General features: G+C 37.1%; 1 protein-coding gene and 1 pseudogene across 3 annotated transcripts in view; one reads left to right on the forward strand and one right to left on the reverse strand.

Moving 5' to 3' along the window:
* The window catches only part of TBC1D16 (TBC1 domain family member 16), a 170,333-nt gene that overhangs the window by 102,795 nt on the left and 44,448 nt on the right, over window positions 1–23,090 (reverse strand). For all 3 annotated transcript variants that reach the window (XM_069076088.1, XM_069076087.1, XM_069076089.1), the window contains exon 3: window positions 19,625–19,864. In XM_069076088.1, the coding sequence (XP_068932189.1) occupies window positions 19,625–19,802 (178 nt within the window). In that variant the 5' untranslated portion in view covers window positions 19,803–19,864. The remainder of the gene's footprint in view (window positions 1–19,624; window positions 19,865–23,090) is intronic.
* Window positions 3,474–4,678, forward strand: LOC138152380 (general transcription factor 3C polypeptide 6 pseudogene; annotated as a pseudogene).

The following is a 23,090-nucleotide window of genomic DNA, read 5'->3' on the forward strand; positions in this document are numbered from 1 at the left end:
ACACACACACACACACACACACACACACACACACACACACACACACACACACACCTAGCCGTGTGACCTTGGGCAAGTTACTTAACTCCAATTGCCCTCCAAAAAAAAAAATGGGGAGGTGATCTAAGGCACCATGGACTAAATTCCCTAATATCCTACAGGTGAAATCAATGTCTTTTGTGATAGGAAACTGAAGAAACTGAAGTCTCTTAATTAGAGGTGGGGTAGGGTCTCACCACAGAAGTGATTGTAGAAGAATGAAATGCAGTCAACAGAGCGGGAGGCCTCTCTAATTGGGGAGGGTTACCAGAGAATTTCTTCTCACTGGAGAGGAGGAATGTACCTACAGTGGAAGACAGTGACTATGATATGAGTTTAGTCTAGAAAGCTTTTGGAAATTGGGAGGTTGCCTTCTCTAAGAGGTATGCCTTCATGAACAAAAAATAGTCAAAGATGACTCCAAGGCATGGAACTTTGGTGTCTAGGTCAGATAGTGGTACACTCAAAATAAATAAAGACAAGGAAGGACACCTTTGGGAGTAGGTGAAGATCAATGTTCAACACTAAGCTTGTTAAATTTGGGGTATAGTGCCAGCAGGATTATCTAGAATGCAGCTGGAAACATGGGGCTGAAAGTGCTAGGGAAAACTGTACATTTTGTACTTTGGCATGATGAATGAAAACTATTCCAACCTTGCTACAAGTCAAACCAAATAAGGGGCCCTAGTTCACACCCTTCTTTTCTATAGCTTGTAGTAATAAATTAATAAAGTTAGTTGACAAATGTTGAGAAAAATACACAAGAATCCTTTTCTCTCTGGCTGGACTATACCTATAGAACTTTAAGAATATAAGATCACCTGTATAGCCCCGACCTTTAAACAAAACCCAGGAATGCTTGAAGAAAAGATAGGTTTTCTATCTTTTCCAATAATTCAGTGAATGCTGAAAATATTCAATAAATGAAAGTTATGTTGTCATTTAAAAAATCTATCTTAATCAATATTAATATTCAAGTTTATTTTGTGCCCTCTATAAATAATATTTAATTCTAATACTACACCTCTCAATTAATACTCTTCTAAGCATTTTACCAACACACATCTTTGGGAAGCTGTTTGGTACCATTTATCTCCAGTTTCCTAATAGGTAAAATTAAGGCACAAAGAGAAGTCAATATAATTCAACCATTTATTAAAATAACAGAATTAAAGTTTTCACTGGAATACTGTACAGCCAAAGTCTCCTGACACCTGGCTAAAGCTACTAGATCTTAACTCCTATTTTCAAGCAAACTTTTCAGTTGAAAATAAAGAGGAATAGCTGGTAAACAGGAAAAGAGTCATTATTGGTGGTGAGGTGGGAGATTTCCAGAGAAAGCAGCAAGAAAATAAAATTTGTAGTTCCTGGTAAAGATGCTGCACAAAGTGTGCATTTAAGAGAAATATAGAAAATATAAGATTAGCATGCCACAGAGACTCAGAAAGTAGGCCTCAGAGTACAACTGAATTGGGTTCATATTATCTATGTGGAATAGTCACTTAACCTTAGTGCCCCAGGCAACTTTCCAAGAACAGGTGATACAGAGATGGAAAGAGTTTCTTCAACCAAGAGCTTCTTTCTAAATGAATGAAATCACAGGGTCAGGCAAAAGCAATAAACTAGCACAGAGCCTGGCCTGTTTCAACAGAAATACTATTAGTCTAGAAATCCTAACACCTGAATTTGAGCATTGGTTCCACAACTTGAGCTTGGAAAAGTCACATAAATTCTATTATTCAGTTTTCTGATGAATAAAAACTATAAATAATTGTACTTGCACTATGTATCTCAGAGAGATATTTTGAGAATCAAATGAGAATAAATATAAATGAGATTGTTTCTATTTATCTTCCACAAAGGTTTTATGCTATTCTTTCATTGTGATATGGATATAACCTTGGATCCTAGAAGATTAGGCTAGTGATGTTCCATCTCTGGTGTGTTCAACCAACAGATTTGCCTCCCTAAATAAGAAGAGAACCTTAATAAGTAGGCTAGTCAGTAGATGATGAATTCTTCGGAAATAATTACCACAAAAACAAAGGACAATTTTAAATAGCCTTCAGTCCTGTGTGGCCCCTTTCTACTTTCCTTACTTACCTTAACAGTGGCAGAAAGGGGTCAGCAGGCACTAAAACTAACTCAATTTTTAAACCATTTATAAACACTTACCACTTGTATTCCAAATGTGGGCTCTTTGCCTATTGGCCAATAAACTGATATCCTTTGGAAGAATTAGACCACACCAGCATTAATATTCTTAGCATAAATGAAACCAAAGAACAGAACCACCTCCAATACTTGTAAAAAAAAAAATGACTCTAAACAAATTTTAGAGCTACAGAACCCACAAAGTGACAGAGAGAAACAAATCTCCCACTGAAAGCAGCCTGGCAGGCCGACAGGAAAGGTCTATTGCAGTGCACTGAAAGCCAAGAACAGTCCTGCATAAACCACACAGGCCCAGAACCAGTGAGGCCCCAACTCAACCCGTGGCCCAGACCAGCTGGAACAGACTTCACAAGAGTGAATCACCAGTAGTTGTAGTGGTTTTCAGTCTTCTCAATCCATAAACACCAAAGAGAAAGCAAAAGGTCAGTGGAGAACTGTGTTGGAACTGAGTGAAGGAAGACCACAGTCTGGCCCCTGCCCCCAGGGCAAGAGGTGGTAGAGGAGCAGCAGCAGCAGCTCATGTGGCTGCCTCTGGAGCTCCTGGCCTACAGACTGTAGGGGGACCAAGAGACCATTCAGAAGGTAATCATTCTTGCTTTGACTTGTTTGAATCTGGGTCACAGTCTTAGGTGGTAGTCCTGGGGTATGTGGCCAGTGGGCCAGAACTTGTGGTGATGTAGAGAGGGCACCCTCCTCATAGCTTGGACAACAGCTCTGACAACAACTGAAAACCCCAGTGATTTGGGACACAGCTCTCTCCACTCTGGAAGCAGAGCTGTACTATGGCAAAGAGCTCAAAAGTCAACTGGCAAGATGAGCAAGCAGAAGAAGCACAATCAGACCATAGAATACTTTTTTGGGGACAAAAAGAATCAAAACATGGAATCAGAAGAAGACAACAAAGTCAAAACTCCTGCATCAAAAGCTTCCAAGAAAAATATGAATTGGTCTCAGTCCATGGAGGAGCTCAAGAAGGATTTTGAAAATCAAGTAAGAGAAGTAGAGGAAAAATTGGGAAGAGAAATGAGAATGATGCAAGAAAATCATGAAAAGCAAGTCAACAGCCTGCTAAAGGAGACCCCCCCCCCCAAAAAAAAATATACTAAAGAAAATAATACCTTGGGAAGAGGCGGGGCCGAAACTGGAGAACGAGGAAGTCGCTTCTTAGCAGCCTGCCCTCAAGATGGCGGCACAGACCTCCACCCCCACCCCCACCCCACCGTGCTCGATCACATGATCTAGTGAGTGCTGCTGGGGGAAAGGCCTGTGGACCATGGCAGCTACTACTTTGGGAGAGCAAGTTCCAGGGCACAAGGAAGAAGAGGACGAAGAAGAGGAGGAGCAATTGGTCATGGTGGAATTATCAGGAATTATAGATTCAGAGTTTTTAACAAGATGTGGAAACAAATGCAAGATTTTGGGCATTGACATGGAGAGACCTATTCTTCAAGTGGATAGCTATGTCTTTGCTGGGGAATATGAAGATACTCTTGGGACTTGTGTTGTATTTGAAGAAAATACAGATCAGGTAGATGCAGAAAGTAACCATAAAACAGAGCTGAAATATAAGTGCCACACAATGAAGAAACTAAGTATGACAAGAACACTTCTGATTGAGGAGGGAGAAGAAAACATAGGTGGTGTGGAATGGCTGCAGATCAAGGACAATGATTTTTCATATAGACCCAACATGATCTGTAGCTTTGCACAACAGAAGGAAGATGAGGAAGTTGCAGCTCAAGCCCCAGACAAAACTTTGGAAATGGAAGAGCAGGAGATGCAAGCCAAAGAGAACACAAGCATGGGCAATGAAAAATCAGACCACCTGGAAATGGAGGATGCTGGTCCTCTTCTTGATAGCCCTTCTTCTGAGGCAGAAGATTCTACTTCTATAGAAACTCAGGAGCCTGACTTAGAAGCCACTCCTAGGTGACATCATTCCTATAGGTTCTAGGCATGGGCATAACTGGAATTCTGATTTTGGAGAACTGAATGTATAACAGCTTCCATTTATTCATGGATTCCAAGACTGTTGGCCATACACATAGTATAGTTGCATACATTTGGATAAGTCAGGACCAAGCACTAACCAGGTAGTTCTTTAAAAAAAAAAAAATTATTCCTCTCCTTCAGATTCTCTAAATTAGAGATTTTGATTGAAGTGGGTCTTGTATGTAATAGGTAAAGGCACTATTTTCAGGGGGCTTAAAGGATTTCTGGGAGCTTGATTAGAGGAATCCTGAGTAAAACATACAGTCAAGCCTTTCCTCTAAGAGGATAACCAAGAAATTCTAGTAGTTACTAGAAAGCATTGTTTGGTTCTACTAGTTAATCAAGGCATTTTGTTCTGCAGCAATGACTGGACTTTTTTCAAGTATGCAAATTTCTTCCATATTGTTGATGCAGTTCCCATCCATTACCTCTCTCCTTCCCCCAAGTTAATTTAGAGAATTGTGAGGGGCACTCAGAGGTTAAGTGATTTGTTCAGGAGTCATACAGCTGATACGTTAAGACTGGAACCTGAGATTTCCTGACTCTCAAGGCTCTCTCCTCTATACCATGATTCTACTATCTTGGAATGATTGGCAGAGATTTAATTTTCAAAATTATTACAGACTTCTGATTCCATAATATTGGGCTTATATACCTTATTCCTACAGTGTTAGGAACTAGAGAGTCTAATTTTTTGTAAGATTCTATAACAAACCATTCCAGATAAACAAAGATCAGATAAATGAGGTGGCAATGTAGATTATTTACATGAAAATGGAGTAATAAATACCATGGAGAACATGGATGCATTTTATCTTCTCATTTGTTTATAATAATGTTTGGTACAGTAAAATAAAGTCTTATTTTTCAGAAAAAAAAAGAAAATAATACCTTAAAAAATAGACTAACTCAAATGTCAAAAGAGGCCCAAAAAGCCAATGAGGAGAAGAATGCCTTAAAAAGCCAAATTTGACAGATGGAAAAGGAATTTCAAAATCTCACTGAAGAAAATAATTCCTTCAAAATTAGATTGGAGCAAATGGAAGCTAATGACTTTATGAGAAATCAAGATACTATAAAAACAAATCCAAACAAATGAAAAAATAGAAGGCAATGTGAAATATCTCATTGGAAAAACTACTCACCTGGAAAATAGATCCAGGAGAGATCATTTAAAAATTACTGGACTACCTGAAAGCCATGTTCAAAAAAAGAAGCGAGACATCATCTTTCAAGAAATTATCAAGGAAAACTGCCCTGATATTCTAGAACCAGAAGGTAAAATATGAAAGAATCTACTGATCACTTCTTTAAAAAGATTCCAACAAGAAAACTTCTAGGAATATTATAGTCAAATCCCAGAGTTCCCAGGTCAAGGAGAAAATATTACAGGCAATCAAGAAGAAATAATTTGAGTATTGTGGAAACACAATTAGGATAACACAAGATCTAGCAGTTTCCATATTAAGGGATAGAAGGGCTTGGAATATGATATTCTGGAGGTCAAAGGAGCTAGGATTAAAACCAAGAATCACCTACCCAGTAAAACTGAGTATAATGCTTCAGGGGAAAATATGGTCATTCAATGAAATAGAGGATTTTCAAGCATTCCAGTTTTTTTTTTTCCCTTTTTGGAGGGTAATTGGGGTTGTGACTTGCCCAAAGTCACACAGCTAGTAAGTGTGTCAAGTATCTGATGCCAGATTTGAACTCAGGTCCTCCTTACTCCAGGGCCAATGCTCTATTCACTGTGCCACCTAGCCACCCCAGATTTTCAAGCATTCTTGATGAAAAAAACAGAGCTGAACAGAAAATTTGACTTTCAAATACAAGAAGCAAGAGAAGCATGAAAAGGTAAATAGGAAAAAGAAATCATAAGGAACTAATTAAACTTGAATTATTTATATTCCTACATGGAAAAAGCAATAATTGTAACTCATAAGACTTTTCTCAGTATGAGGATAGTTGAAGGGAATACGTGTGTGTGTATTGTGTATTGACAATCATTAAAAATCATATTTTAGCCAAAGTATGAATTAATCAAACAAACTGCTTTGGTTGATTTTAAAATGACTTTCCCTGTGTTAGTTAACTTTAAAGAACAGAGGTGAGATTCCCCTTATCTTGGGACTTACTCCACATGAAAGCAAAACATATCCTGAAACCATAAACTATAAATAGGCCCTGCTCTGGTCGTTGTCAATTTGCATTTACAACCAAGGAATTCTGTTTCACATATAGATGGTAACAAATAGAAATCATAAAGTTTTGTGACATGGTCATCCTGAATTGGGATGGCTCTAAAAAAGTATAAAAAGTCTTATCATTTCTCTGTTCATCCGTCAGGACTTGTCCTGCACTCCTTGCGCAAGCACTGCTAGTCTTAAGGGAATAATAAAAAAACGAATAATGAATAATGTAATTTTTATATTACTATTTGTCTCCTTTAACCAAACTTTTTCTAAAGGTCGACAGAAAACATACATATATATGTATGTATAGGAGGGTGTATGTGTGTATAAATACATATTGAATGTGTATATATTTGTGTGCATGTATACATAGAGAACACAGGGTCAGCTGAATAGGAAGGAATGATATCTAAAAAATAAAATCAAGAGGTGAGAGAGGAATATATTGGGAGGAGAAAGGGAGAGAAAGAATAGCATAAATTATCTCATATAAGAGAGGCAAGAAAAAAAAACTTACAATGGAAGGGAAGAGCAGGAAGGTGAAAGGGAATGGGTCAACCTTACTCTGACTGAATTTGGCTTAAGAAGGGAATAACATACACACTCAATGGGGTATTCTACCCTATAGGAAAGTAGGGGTGTAATGGAAATGCAAATTTAAAGATCTTCCCTGCCCCTAGGCTAAAGTGCACCTGGAGCCTGGGGTGGGAGGCTTGTTTTTCAGTAGATACTTCTTGATTGGCCAGTGAGTCAATAAGGTTGTTACATTCTCTGAGCCAGGAGAAGGCTACATAAGCCCTGATGTGTAGCTTTGTTTTGGGGCTCATTTTGAGAAATGTCCTGTGATTTGATCAGATGAAACTATGGAAAGCGGTTGTCCAGAGCCCCCCAGCTTTGAAACCCAGATGTTGATTTGGTATGGATGTAATGGTTGGACAGTTTGGAAAGCTGTCTACTTGATCTGTTTCTGTCTTGATAATTCTGCCTGTATACTTTGAAGTTCGGGGTGCTGACCTCTTTCCCCTGAACTAGGTAAACGATACATATTTGACTGATTAAAGTAAGCTTGTTAACCCATTTTGAGTTGCTTTCCTTTATCAAAGCAGATCCAGGAACCTGTGTTGGCAGCAAACCCTGAGGACGCTTGGGGTGCTTGCTGCTACAAGGGGGGAAGAGGAAAAGAGGGGGATGATTGAAGGGAGGGCAGATTGGGGGAGAGGGTAGTTAGAAGCAAACACTTTTGAAAAGAGACATGGTCAAAGTAGAAAATAGAATAAGTGGGGGGCAGGATAGGATGGAGGGAAATATAGTCTTTCACAATATAGCTACTATGGAAATGTTTTGTGTAACTATACATGTACAACCTATATTGAATTGCTTGTCTTCCCAGTGGGGGTAGGTGAGGAGGGATGAAGGGAAAGAATCTGGAAATCCAAGTTTAAAAAAAAAATGTTTAAAAAAATGTTTTTTTACATGCAACTGGGAAATAAGATATACAGGCACTGGGGGTATAGAAATCCATCTTGCCCTACTAGAAAGTTAGGGGGGAATGTGACAGGATATTAGAGAGAACAGATTTGGGGAAGGGGTATTCAGTAGGCTCACTATTTTGGGGTGGGGGCAGGGGAAAGATGGGGAGAAAAATTTGTAACTCAAAATCTTGTGGAAATGAACGTTGAAAACTAAAAATAAATAAATAAAATGAAATTAAAAAAAAAAAATAAATCAAAGAACAAAACCCCCCCCCCAAAACTTGGCAGTCAAAATGGAAGGAAAGTTCAGGTGTCCTTCTTAAAGAGGCAAATAAAAGATGTCGCAAGAGCTGGTTTCATCATATGCCCAAGAGCAATAAGAAATAACATTTCATTGGACCCTTGGTTCTCTAATGCTGCAGTGCTAATGATGAATATTAGCTTACAACAAAAATAACTACAGCTTATGCATCAACATTTGTTCCAGGGAATAAAGAGGCAAATAAATTGTACAAAGAACATGATAAGATCATTCAAGCTTGAAATCAGAACAAAAATTCAGAATATAAAAAAAATTTCTCAAAAATTGAGAGGAAAAAAAGTACACTATAAAATGTCTTTTATGAGATAAATACAATCTTAATATGTAAACCAGCAAAGGATAAAACACTATAGCTTTACTGAACATAGTTTTAAAATTTTTAAATAAAATTCTATCAAAAAGACTACATCCAAGGAATTTATCATAACCAAGCTAGATTTATATATCAGGGATGTAAAGATAGTGTTCAACATTAAGAAAGCAATCAATATAATCATATTAAAAATAACAACATACATGATTATCTGAATAGAGGCAATAAGAGCCTTTGACAAAGTATAACACTGATTTATTTTTAAAAATAAATCTACTGGGTGTGAGGGAGAGGGAAAAAAGAACAGAGTAAAAAAGTGCACAGCAGAAAACAAAAGCAAACGCAAGAAAAGATGGACAATTCTCAATACAATGAGTATTATTTATCACGTACGTTTTCTTGAAATAAAAATTTATTGCTACATATTTTGAATCCTCTCTTATGTTCTGTTATGCAGCATACAATGTGCTTTTTTTTCTTTCTAACTTAGTATTTAAGTTTATGATGTATTTTTGTTTCTTTTCTCTATTCTGTATTTGTGGTCTGGCATTGGAATCTAAAATAAAATTTTGAAAAAAAAAATTTTAATTTATAAAGAAAATTTTTGAAAAGTTAAAAAAATAAATCAATCTACAAAGTACAAGTATAGAGGGATTTTTTTAATGTCATGAAAAGTATCTATCTAAAGCCAAAAGCAAGCATCATAATAAATGAGAATATACTAGAATCTTTCCCAATAAATATGGGAGAAAAACAAAGAAGCTCATTCTCCCCACTATTAATTTGATATGGTTCTGGAAATGATAGAAATAGCAATTAAAACAAAAGAAATTATATACATAAAGACTGGGTAAAAGAGGAAATAAAATTATCACTATTTGCTGCTGCTATTTTTTTTTTAAATTGTGAAAACTCAGCAAAGACTGAGAAAACTAATAGCTTCAGCAGAGTTGCAGGCTACAAAATAAACTCTCAAATATCAAAAGCATTTTCATATATATATAGTAATAATAAAATCCAACAGGCAATAACAGGATGGGAAATCCCATTCCAAATAACTATGAAATGTATAAAATATCCAGGGTTCAGCCTACCAAAGCACACAAGATATTTGTACAGATCAATTACAAAATATTCCTTTAAAAACAATGAAAACCAGGGGCGGCTAGTCTGGTAGAAATTAGGCTTAGACCAACATCTTACACCATATTCCACAAGCCATTCTAAATGGACATGTGTCCATTTAATACTATCAAAAATTAGGAAATAATATCATTTACCTCTCACAATTTTAGGTAGGAGACTGAGGGATAGGAGCAGTCACAACATACAAAATAGATAATTCTGATTACTTTTAACTGAAAAGCTTTTGCACAAATGAAGGAAAATGGTCAAATGAGAAATAATCTTTGTATTAAATTTCTCTAATGAGGGTCTGGTATCCAAGTTACATATACACATAAAATAATAATAGCTTATACTTATGTAGTGATTACTCTGTGTGCCAGGCACTTTAAGCATTTTATAATTATGATCTCCTCTGATCCTCACAACAACCTTGAGAGGTAGGCACTATTGTTATTCCCATTTTACAGATGGGAAAATTGAGGCAAACAAGTGACTGACCAGGGTCACAAAACTAGTAAGTGTCTAAGGCCATAATTGAACTCGGGTCTTCCTGACTTCAGACCTGTCACTTTATCTACTGTGCCACCTAGCTGCCATACATATGTACAAACATACACACATAAATATAAATGTACACACACATTTTACATATATGTGTGTGTACATATATATATGTATATATTTGTGTATTAAAAAACCAAAAGCCTTTACCTGATAAGTGATACAGGAATATGAGCAACAGTTCTTAAAAGGATTGTAAACTACTAACAATCACATGAAAGAATGCTCCAAGTCATTAATAAGAGAAACGAGAATGAAAACAAACCCTGAGGTTCCAAGACAGAAAACAGTCAATGCTTACAGAATTGTGGGAAGAGAAAAGAATAGTTCATTGTTGACAGAGCTGTAGATCAGTACAACCATTTTGGAAAACAATTTGGAATTATCTATAAACAAAGGAACTAATGTCCATATCATTTAACCTAGAGGTTGAATATAATTTCAAAAAATTTAAGCAAAATTCTGTCAAAGAGACTACATCCAAGAAATTCACCATAACCTATCTGGATTTATGTATGAGGGATGTAAAGATGTTATTCAACATTAAGAAAGCAATCAATATAATCATATTAAAAATAACAATATTCATGGTTATCTGAATAGAGGCAATAAAAGCCTTTGACAAAGTATAATACTGCTTTATTTTTTAAAATAAAACTACAAAATATAGATATAGACTCAATGGCTTATATACCAAAGAGCTCACTAATGAGAAGAAAGTCCTTGTATACACCAAAATATTTGTAGCAGCATTTTTTTGTGATAGCAAAGAATGAAAAACAAAGTAGATACCCACTGTTTGGATCATGGTTAAATAAGTTGTGGTACATGAATGTAATGGAATATAACTGTGCTGTAAGAAATAACAAAAATGAGGAAGGCAGAGAAACATAATATCTACACGAAGTGATGCAAAGTGATGTAAGTGGAGCCAAGAAAAAATATACATGACTGTGACAACATATACAAGAAAGAACAATACAAAGCAATAAAAAAAATGAATATTGCAAAATTACAAAAAACAAGTTTGGCCCCAAAGAAGAGATATGAGAATATACTTCCATTCCACCTATGTATGCATATAGGACCAGGTCCACAAGTGTATATTGCACTTATTTTCAGACTTTTTCAATGTATTGATTAGTTATGCTGATTTTTTTTCTTCTTCTTTCTCTTTTTAGGTCTTAAAAAAAACATTATTTGTTACATGGGATGGTGGGGTAAAGGACACTGGGGAAAATTATGAGAATGTAAAAAAAAGATTAAAACTAATTAAATAATTAATAATTAATTAATAACATTTAGAATAATTACAATATCATTATATTATTTATATATAAATATAACATTATATAATAATATATAAATATATTTATAATAATTACAATAAATAAAATTAAATAGTAATTAAAATTTTAAGAATAATAAATTAAATAGCCAAATAAACACTCACTCAATACTCAGTAACTTCAGTGCAAACATAAGCAAATGAGAAGCTGGTGAAAATATTTCAAAAATAAGATTTAAGTTTAAGAAACAAAAAAGGACAAAGGCCTGTAGTCTATATATATATAAACCACATGCCTATATATTATAAAAATCTCTTTAAGAAGAGTGTAAGATACATGGTGACCATCTAACAACAACAAGAAGAAACTGATTATACCTTAAAAAGGAAATTAATTGTAGTTGACAGGAGAATCACTTCTGAATCAGTTAACAAGTATATCAGTATACCAAATTGAGGGAGGAGGGGAACCTTCAACCTGACCTATTCAAACAAGCTGTTGAAATCAAAAAGACAAGAAACAGATTACTTCAGCCAACAAATATTTAATTTCTTTGCCAAGCTGAAAGATAAAACAGCCGAAGTCAACCATGGTTTAGGATACAAAGATATTTGTATAACATTATGGGGAATAATGAAGAAGATCATAGTGAGTATTACTTCATAAAAGTAGAAAGATGCACAGGTACAATCAAGATTAGTGGAAGTTTCCCATGAGACCCAAGCAAAATCGCACCAACTGGAAGGATATGGAAAATAGTACCAATTTGTCAGTACTTCTAAAAATAATCCTTAAAGAGGTTTCTTTCTTTAAAAAGAAGATTGACATCTTTTATTATTATGCTTTTATGTTTATACATATACATACACATATTATTATTTATAATAATACAAAGAAAAAGAACAAAAAAAGAAGCCAAAACACCTGAGTCAGTGACCACCACTGTGTAAGGAAATTATCTCATCTATTCTTTGAGATTTATTGATTTTTCACTTACTTAGACTACTTTTTCTAATATATTCTGCATGACTTCAGATGCATAATTAATATCATATTGCTTGCCTTCTCAATGGAGGAGGGACCAGAGGAAGAGAATACAGAACTAAAAAAAATTTTTTAATGAATAAATTTATTTAAAATTTTTTTAAAATAATTTTTATAGGGGCAGCCAGGTGGCTCAGCGAGTAAGAGCATCGGCTCCAGTGTCGGGATGACCTGGATCAAATCCGGGCTCAGATACTCAGCACCACACCCAGAAATAACTGGCTGTGTAACCTTGAGCAAGTTACTTAACCCCGATTGCTTTAAAAAAAAATAATAATTTTTAAAAAAAGGAATGCTATTCCATCTAGGAAACTCAGCTACACTGTTTCAGTTATTATGTATAATATTCTTTTCATTCTGCTCATATCATACTCTGCACTAGTTCATACAAAACTCTTATTTCTAATAATTCCTCATTGCTTACTGCTCAGTAATTTTCCCTGACTTCCTACCAAGATGCCTACATGAACTGAGTCAGGCTGCCCAGCTCTATCACACGTACTCCAGAAAAATCCTCAAGTTCCCACCAGACCAAATAATAATCATTATATTCAATAAGAAACATCTGCCACTCCACAAAAAAGTTAAGAAGCCCACTGGTAAAAGGAAAGAGGAGTCCTTAAGTTAGTCAAGTTCCAATGTGCAAGCAGTGATGGAACACACACAGCTCAAGGAGCTCTATGCTGGAGCTGGAGTCAAGAACATTTACAAGCGGTGTGGTTCTGGGCAAATGACCTAACTTTTATGTGCCTCAGTTTCCCCATCTGTAGAATGGAAATAACAATAGCACCTACCTCTCAGGGTTGTTGTGAGATCAAAGTTTATGAATGTTTACTTCCTGTTGTTATTGTTATCATCATTATTATTAACACCATTGCCAAAGCAGGATAATATAAAACCTGACAGCTTCTACTAAAAATGAAAGATCTGAGAATACACTATTTCAAAAGGCATAAAATGTAAACTTAAAACAAAGAAGTCTGAGGCAGCTAAGTGACACAATAGAGTGCTGGAGTTAAAGATCCAGAAAGACCTCATCTCAAATCCTACTTCAGATGCTTACTAGTAGTTTTGTAACCCTACTTAGTCACTAACATTTTGGTCTCAGTTTCCTCATCTATAAAAAAGTAATAATAGGGGGGAAGAGTCAAGATGTCAGAGTAGAAGCAGGACCTCCCCACTGCTCCGGCTTCCACCTTCCCCAATCCATGTAAAAGGGGGACTCTGAACAAACTCTGGAGCTGCAGAACCCTCAAAATGATATATAGAAACTAACCTCCTGCTGAGGACAGCCCTGCAGGCTGGCAGGAATCAGCCAGCACAGAGCTCTGGGAGTGAGCAGGCCCACATGAGCTGGAGGTTTTAGCCCCAGAGTGGGCCTGACCAGCCATGGGCTGGAGGGACTCCAGCTCAGCAGCAGCTGTGGCTGCTTACAGAATTATCAACATATAGAGGTGAAGGACAAAGAGAGAAGTCAGTGCAGTCTGGACTTTGGGACGCAGTAAGTGGGAGTGCATAGGCTTTTGCCTCCGGGGCAAAAAGCCACTGAGACACCCAGCACAGCCAGCCAGCAGCACAGCCAGCCAGCAACATGTGACAGCTTTGGTTCCTGGACTGCAGAGTATAGGGGGACCGAGCGACCAGTCTAAGGGGTAATTGTTCTTGTTTTAACTTGCTTGGATCTGGATTTCGGTCTAGGGTGCAGTCCTGGGGTGTGTGCCCAGCTTGCCAGAGCGTGTGGAGGCCTTAGAGAGGGCACCCATCTAATACCTCCGGCAGCTGAGAAAACCCCAGCGTTGGGTTCAAAGCTCCCCTGTCTGGTAGCAGAGTCCTACTGTGGCAAAAAGCCCAGGAGTCAAGTGACTGAGGGGCAACATGACCAGGCAAAGGAAACAAAGCAGACAGAAGATTCCAACATTAAACTCCTATTTTGGGGACAAGAAGGAGCAAAGCATGGAATAGGAGGAAGACAGTGAAGTAAGTACTCCTGCACCAAAAGCTTCCAAGGAAAATACGAGCTGGTTACAGGCCATAGGGGACCATAAGAAGCAGATAAGAGAAGTGGAGGAAAAACTGGCAAGAGAAATGAGAACAATGCAAGAAAATTATGAAATGAGAGTCAACAACCTGACTGAGGAAAATCACACCTTAAAAAACAGACTAACTCAAATGGCAAAAGAGGCTCAAAAAGGCAATGAGAAGAATGCCTTAAAAAGCCAAATTTGCCAGATGGAAAAAGAATCTCAAAAGCTTAATGAGGAGAATCATTGCTTCAGAATTAGATTGGAGCAAATGGAAGCTAATGACCTGATGAGAAATCAAGATGCTGTTAAACAGATCCAAACAAATGAAAGACTAGAAGGCAATGTGAAATATCTCATGGGAAAAACCACTGACCTGGAAAATAGATCCAGGAGAGATAATTTAAAAATGATTGGACTACCTGAAAGCCATGATCAAAGTAAGAACCAAGAAATCATCCTCCAGGGAGTTCTCAAAGAAAACTGCCCTGATGTTTTAGAACCAGAAGGCAAAATAGAAGTTGAAAGAATCCACCGATCACCTCCTGAAAAAGATCCCAAAAAGAAAACTCCTAGGAATATTATAGCCAGGTTCCAGAATTCCCAGATCAAGGAGAGAATATTACAAACAGCCAGGAAGAAACAATTTCAATATTGTGGAAACACAATCAGGATAACCCAGGACTGGCAGCTTCTACACTGAGGGATCGAAGGGCTTGGAATATGATATTCTGGAGGTCAAAAGAGCTGGGATTGAAACCAAGAATCACCTACCCAGCAAAACTGAGTATCATGTTTCAGGGGAAAAGATGGTCATTCAGTGGAATAGAGGACTTTCAATCATTCTTGATGAAAAAAACAGAGTTGAATAGAAAATTTCACATTCAGATACAAGAAGCAAGAGAAGCATGAGAAGGTAAACAGGGAAAAGAAATGATAGGGAACTTGTCAAAGTTGAGCTATTTACATTCCTACATGGCAAAACAATAATTGTAACTGATAAAACTTTTCTCATTATGAAAACAGTTAAAGGGAATAGAAATATATATGTCTATATATAAGGGTATATGGGCATATGAATACATATGTGAATGTGTCTATATATGTTTACAGGCATACATAGAGGGCACAGGACCAATATAATAGGAAGGGATGATACTTAAAAGGTGAAATTAAGAGGTGAGAGAGGAATATGATGAGAGGAGATGGGGAGAGACAGAATGGAGTAAACTATCTCATATAGAAGAAGCAAGGGAAAATGGTTACAATGGAGGGGAAGAATAAGAAGGCAAAAGGGAATGGAATACACACTAAATAGGTTATCTCACCCTCCAGGAGAGTAGGAGGGAAGGGGATCAGAGGGGGGATGATGGAAGGGAGAGCAGGCTGGGGGAGACGGAAGTTGGAAGCACTCACTTTTGAAAAGGGACAGGATCAAAGTAGGGAACAGAACAAGTGGGAGGTGGGATAGGAGGGAGGGAAATATAGTCAGTTTTTTACAATATATCTACTGTGTTATTGTTTTGCATTTGCTACACATGTACAACCTATACTGAACTGCTTATCTTCCCAGTAAGGGTGGATGACAAGGGAGGAAGGGAAGGAATCTGGAATTCAAAGTTTTAAAATCAAATGTTTATATATACATTTTATAATAATATATACATATTATTAATACTATTTTATATGTAATTGGGAAATAAGATATACAGGCACTGGGGCATAGAGATCCACCATGCCCTACTGGAAAAGTAGAAAGGGGTATGGGAGAAAATATGGGAGAGAACAGATTGGAGGAAGGGATATCCTGTGGGACTGCTATTTTGGGGCGGTGGGTAGGGGAAAAACGGGGAGAAAATTTGTAACTCAAAATCTGGCGGAAATGAATGATGTAAATCAGAAGTTAATAAAGCATTTGAAAAATGAAAAAAAAGTAATAATAACACCTACCTTGCTGTGAGGATCAAAAGAGATAACACATATAAACCATTTAAGTGCTATATAGTACTAAGAATAAATCATCCTATAAAGGTACAGGGCTGAAAATTCAACCTTTAAAGGAAGACAGGACTTTCAAGCATTTATGAATAAAGAACAAAGCTGAATATAAACTGTGAAATACAAACACAAGAGTGCAGAGAAACCCAGAGAGGTCAATTTGAGTGACTAGAAGGGGCAATGACACAGTGCTACCATCTTACCTGTGGAAAAAGAAACAAGAGTCCTTCGGAACCTTAATGTCTTCAAAGGATATTGAGGAAGATTAAAAGGAGAAATGTGTTAGTGTAGAAGGAAGTAGGGGGAAGAGCTTGATATTTCGTATAATTGAACGGCATGAAAAAATACAAAAAGTGACCGGGAGTTGGGGGGAATTGGATATAAGATGAATCTAGCTGTAATATGAAACGGACAAAGCAAGGCTGACCACACAACACACACACACAGACACACAGACAGACAGACACACCCACACACACACTTTGATGTAAAAAGCACAACAAACTCAACAGAGAAATAAGAAGAGAAAGGGAGTGGGGTGGTCAGGAGAACAGTCAGAAGATAAAAAATAAATTTCTGATCCTGAAGGGAGTGGGGTGGGTGAGTGAACTAGAATCTTAAGGTATACCTCTTCAAAAATTGGGGAATGGCCGAATAAGACGTGGTATATGACTATATGGAATATTACTTCACTGATTAAAGACAATTTCCAATAATTCTGTGTAGTATGCATCGATTCAGAGTGAACAGAACCAGAATAATTTATAACAAGACCACAGCATGTAAAGATATACAACCTTTAAATTCTGAAGAACTCTGATCAAAGAAATATCCGACCAGAGGACTGATGATCAAGCATATTATCCACCCCCTGATAGAAGGATGGGTGATGGACAAAAGGTACAGAGACCTACATTTCTGGACATGGTCATTGTGTAGATTCAATTAGCTTAACTAAGTTAATTTGTTCAAGAGTGGGAGGGGTGTTAGCAATAGTGATGAAAAAAATAGAGTTTCGGAAGCATCTTATGCAAGATAGTTTTTAAAAGTTATGTGTAGAATTTACTACATACTTCTTAAAAGCAAGTAGTGTGAAATTAAGATTCAGTTTCAAACAGAATCTTCTTTTTTGTGTTCTGCTTTGTGTGTGGAAATGTATTTTTTGGTGTTTTAAGTTCAGAACAAAAAAATAAACTTTTTTAAGTGGTAATAGGACATTACATTCATTTGTCATATTTTTTTCAGTTATTAAGTCCAATTTATAGGAACTCATTTTGTTTCTTGCCACTTGACTATTTTTGTGCATATATAGGACCTTGACCTTCTTGACCTGGAAAGGCAAGGGATCACTGGGTGAAAGGGTGTGAAGAGTACTGTCACATTTCTTACATAATTCCAAATTCATATTCAGAACGATTGGACCAATTCACAGCTCTACCAACAGTCCTTATATGTCTTCTCAAGGTCTGTACATGTACAAGTACACACACACACTCTCACTCTCTTTTCCTGGTTTTTGTTGTTGCTGTTGTTTGGCTATGTTAACAAATTTTCAGTCATTTCCATTTTTCTTACTATTAATGATCTGAAACATGCAAGATGATCTATTTTCATTGTTGAAAACTTCTTTTGGATACTAATCTTATTGCTTAGTATGTTAGGAAATAATCATTCAATCAGTAAGCATTATTTAAGCACCAATGTGCCACTAAGAAGAGTGCTAGGTCCTAGGAATACAAAGACAAAAATAAAATAGCCCTGGCACTCAAGAAGCTTACCATCTATCAGAGAAAAGAGCACGGACACATTTACATATAAAGAAAGTAAACATGGGACGGCTAGGTGGCGCAGTGAATAGAGCACCGGCTCTGGAGTCAGGAGGACCTGAGTTCAAATCTAGCCTCAGACACTTAACACAAAAAAATAGCTGTGTGACCTTAGGCAAATCACTTAACCCCAATTGCCCTCCAAAAAGCAAAAAAAAATTTTTTTTTAATTAAGTAAATATAAACAAAGTAAGTATTCCATTTTTCTAGCACCTTCCTCCAAGGAAACTCTTCCAAAAGTATCCTTCAAATACTTTAAATTCTCCATTTCACCCATTCCACTTTAAAGAGATTACTCGCTCCATTTTGTAGATGAGGAAGTTAAGTAAGAAAATGAAACAAAGGGAATTATAGTTAAATTTGTAGAGTGCTTTCAGGTTTGCAAAGCACTTAACATGCATCATTTGATTTGATCTTCAAAAATCACACTATGAGACAGGCATTACAAGGATTATTCTCATTTTACAGATCATGAAATGGAGGCTCAAGTAGGTGAGTATCTTTCCTGAGGGTCAAACAGTTGCTCTGGGGGAAAAGGAGGAAAAAGAGGAGATAGAGAGGTCAGTATGAACCCAGGACTCTCTTGTCTCCAAGTCCACTGCTCTTTGCACTCTATTATGCTGCCTCTAAAAAGCAGAAAGAACTTTCAATTTAAGACAGAAAAGGTTGTACAATACTCTTCCTTCATAATTCTTAAGAGATCAGGGCCACCTTCTCAGCAAGATTTGAATGTAGTCATACCCAGAGGTGGTGGGATAGGGTTAATGATCTTGGGAGGATCTTACTGTTCTTGGATACAATGAATCTCAGACAGGAGAGGAAATGAACAGGTTAGAGAGTATATTATTATAGAGCTAAATAAATCAGAAGAATAGAGATTTTGACTTGGAAAGGATCTCAGAGGTTATCCCTCTTGTTTTGCAGATTGGGAGACAAGGCCTAGAAAGGTTAATGCTTGCTCAGTCATATAGGCAATACATAACACAGCCAAGATTAGAACCCAGATCCACTCACTACAAATTCAGCATGCTTTCAACTGAACTATACCACATCCTACAGAACTAGATGATTCTTTCAACTCCTTCATTTTAAAGATGAAAAAAGAACTGAGGTACTGAGAAGAGATATGACTTGTCTGAGATCATACAGCAAGCTAGTAGAAGAGAATCCATTTCTCTTCTTTTTATCGTAACACTGTCACTAATCCAAGACTCACACCTTCACATACAACTTCTTTCTTCTACCACCTTACCTGGGTGATGCTCCCCAAGGCCCTGCAGAACCTGCAGGGGATGGACGCAGACATTGTTCTTCGAGTAGATGATCTCCCCATCCAGTACAGAGGGAGGGCCACTGCTGCCACTGGGGGTGAGGGTCAGGAGGTCAGATGCTTTTGAGGAGGCTCGTCGAAGGAGTCGCCCCAGAGACATTGCCAGGGGAATGTTTCCATCATCCACAAGCTTCAACCCAGAACAAGCTCCAAATAAAAGATCTGCCTCAGGGAGAAGAACAGAGAAGAATAAAATAAATTTCAAATTTTAAAGTAAAAAAGAAAAGAAGGAAAGTGTTGACAGTCTTCATAATTCAGTGACTGTTGAAGAATTTCTTACTCTCTTCAGTAGCATCAGTACAAGATTTTTAAGGCTGTTTATTAAGGCTTCCATGAATCAAAGCTATATTTTTCCTTCCCTGGATAAAAGCTAATCACAGCTTTTAAATGAAAGAAGGCATTTCATTTAAAGATACAACCCACAAAATTCCCAGGTTTCCCATTTGTTGCATTAGTCTCTCAATGAGTTGTTTGTTCTTATACTAAATTAATCTTGCAAACAAGTACCCCTTCTATTTTGAAATTTTCTTCCCTTGTTCTCTGTGATACTATACTAATGTTGGTTCTCATACCTCAAAAACCACTCTTCTCTTAATCACACAGAATTCTCTTCCTCCTCCCACATCCTGACAATGAGATCTGTCCAAAAGTAAAACGGCATACTTCATGAGATAGTGAGGTCTTGCTAAGGAAGTAAATGAATATTTGTTGGGGATGTTGTAGAAGTAACTGTTATTTATAAGTGGGTTGAACTAAACAATCTCTGACGTCCCTTTCAGCTCTGAGACTATGATTATTGTAAACTGTATAATACTTGTAAACTTTCTCCAAGCCTTAGTCTTTGGTTTTTCTGCTTGTTTTTCTTTTTACTTTCTCAGGGTTCTCATCCATTCTCAAATATCACTTCTATAAAGCTAGTTTTTATCTTTATTTCCAGCCTAGATTCCTCCCAGTTGCATCTCTCTGCCTACTGAAATTTTCCATTGTGCATATTCAGCAGTTCTCCCACCCATCTTTCACTTAGTTGTGTAGATGGAATCATCATTCTCTTTGCTACCTGAACTCAAATCCAGGAATTTCTCTCTCTCTCTCACTTTATGCATCTATAAAATGAAGGTATTGAATTAGATAATTGCTAAGTTTTGTTCTCATTCTAAATCCTATGATTACTCAAACAAATTCAATTCAACACATATTTATTAAAGCACCTACTATATGAAAAGGATTATAACCATGTTAGGTACTGAGGATACAAAGTCAAAAATGATAGCCCCTCAAGGGGTTGGGGGTGTGAGGAGACATAACACATACCACAGATAAGTATAATACTTGATTGATGAATGCAAAGGAGAGATTCAAAAGCATTTTAGGAAAATTTCACATGGCAGAGAATACTTTTAGCTTTGGGCATTAGGGAAGGATTTAAAGATGTGTCACCTGAACTGAGGCTTGAAAAAAGGAGATTCTAAAAGGTAGAAATGAGGAGAGTACTTTTCAAGTGTGGGGAAGAGGGGAGAGGGTCTGTATAAATGCATAGAAGTGGGAGAAGGTATGTTTCATTTAGGGAATAGTTAGTTGACTGGAATGTAGAATGTGTAAAGGAAAGTAATGTTAAATAAGACTGGAAAGGCAGTTTGGGCTAGACTGTGAAGGGCCAGGTAAGGAGTCTGCTTTTTATTCTAGAGGAAATGAGAAACCAGTCCAAGTTTTTGAGCAAAGGAGTACTAGGAATGATTTAGGCAAGACAGATTAGATAAAGAAGAAAGCAATTAGGGGCAAATTGCCCAGGAGAAAGATGATAGACCACGAACAAAGGTAGAAGCTACAGGAATAGAGAGAAGATGAAGTAGACTAGTCCAAGTATGTGGCAAATTAGATGTTTGGAGTGAAAGAAAAGTGAGTCAAAGACTTCAAACCTAAGACACTGGGAAGGTGGTGATAGCATCAAAAGAAATAGGGAAACTGGCAGATTCATCATTCTAGTTAGACCTGGGGAGCAGTTATTTCCTGACACTGCAGTCATTATTCTTCCTTTCTTAAGGAAATCTGTAGCCATCTTATAGTCTTCTTCTTCATTCTAATCCATGCTTTTTTATTAGGGAATTTAAATTAAAAGTTGATGTTTCCTCAAACATCCTAGCTTCTCAGTTCATCAACTCCCTTGATTTACATCTTCACTCCACTTCAGTCACACAGAATAATACCTTCTTGATCTCATTATTAATAAACCAAAAAACATTTATTTTAAATGGCCTATTATGTGCCATTGAATGGATATAAAAATACAATAACAATCCATACTCACAAGTAGTTTACTACTTAACTAATTTTTTGAGCTAAATCAATTTTCTCTCCCTCCCACCCCTGCCTCAACTATTGAAAAACAAAACAAAACCCTTGTAACAAATGTGCAAAATCAAAAAGCCAAATTCCCACATTCACTAAGTCCAAAAAAATATGTTTCTTTCTGAATTCATCACCTCTATGGGGAGGCAGCTAGTTGTACAGTAAATAGAGTACAGGGGCTAGGGTCAGGAATAACCGAGTTCAAATCAGGCTCAGACACTTGCCAGCTGTGTGACCTTGGGCAAGTCATTTAACCTCTTTCTACCTCAGTTCCCTCAACTGTAAAATGGGGATAAAAACACCACCTACCTCCCAGAGTTGTTGTGAGGATCAAATAAGATAATATGTGTAAAACACTTAATGGAGTATCTGGAACATAGTAGACACTATATAAATGTTAGATATTATTATTAGGGAGAACCAGAAGAGCAATATCATCAAAGCTCAGAAAGAAGATATTATCCTGGGGAAGACTGGTCAACCTTAATTCCAGTGACTGAAAAAAAAAAGACCATCAAATATGGCAATTAGAAAACTGGGGTTGCAGAACCAAGATAGTGGAGAAAAGGCAGGAACTTGCCTGAGCTCTCCAAAATTCTTTTTTAAAAAATGCCTCAAAATGAATTCTGGAGCAGCAAAACCTACAAAAAGGATGGGGTGAAACATTTTTCCAGCCCAAGACTGCCCTTTTCAGGACTGCAGGAAAGGTCTGTCTCATTTCGGTAAAATGCAAGCACAGCACAGGTGGTTTCTGGGCAAGCAAGCAGGAAGCCCCTAGTTCCAGCACAGGTCAGCAACCCAGGCTGTGTTTACTGGCACAGGAAGTGAGTGGACACTCTGGCAGGCCCAGCAGGTAATGGGGACCATGGTACAGCAGGCAAGCCACCAGCCCTGGAGGTCTCAGTGCAGTAAGTGAGCATCCAGGCCCCTGGCTCCAGGAGCAAGAAGCAGTCCACTATATCCCAGGAGCAGAAATCAACTTTAAATATCACAAAATAGGCTGGAAAATGAAAAAAAGAAAAGAAAAAATAAAACTCTATCG

Source organism: Petaurus breviceps, unplaced genomic scaffold (assembly GCF_028583685.1).
Source record: "Petaurus breviceps papuanus isolate PSGF00001 unplaced genomic scaffold, PetGlider_PUasm1.0 90925, whole genome shotgun sequence".
NCBI lineage: Eukaryota > Metazoa > Chordata > Mammalia > Diprotodontia > Petauridae > Petaurus > Petaurus breviceps.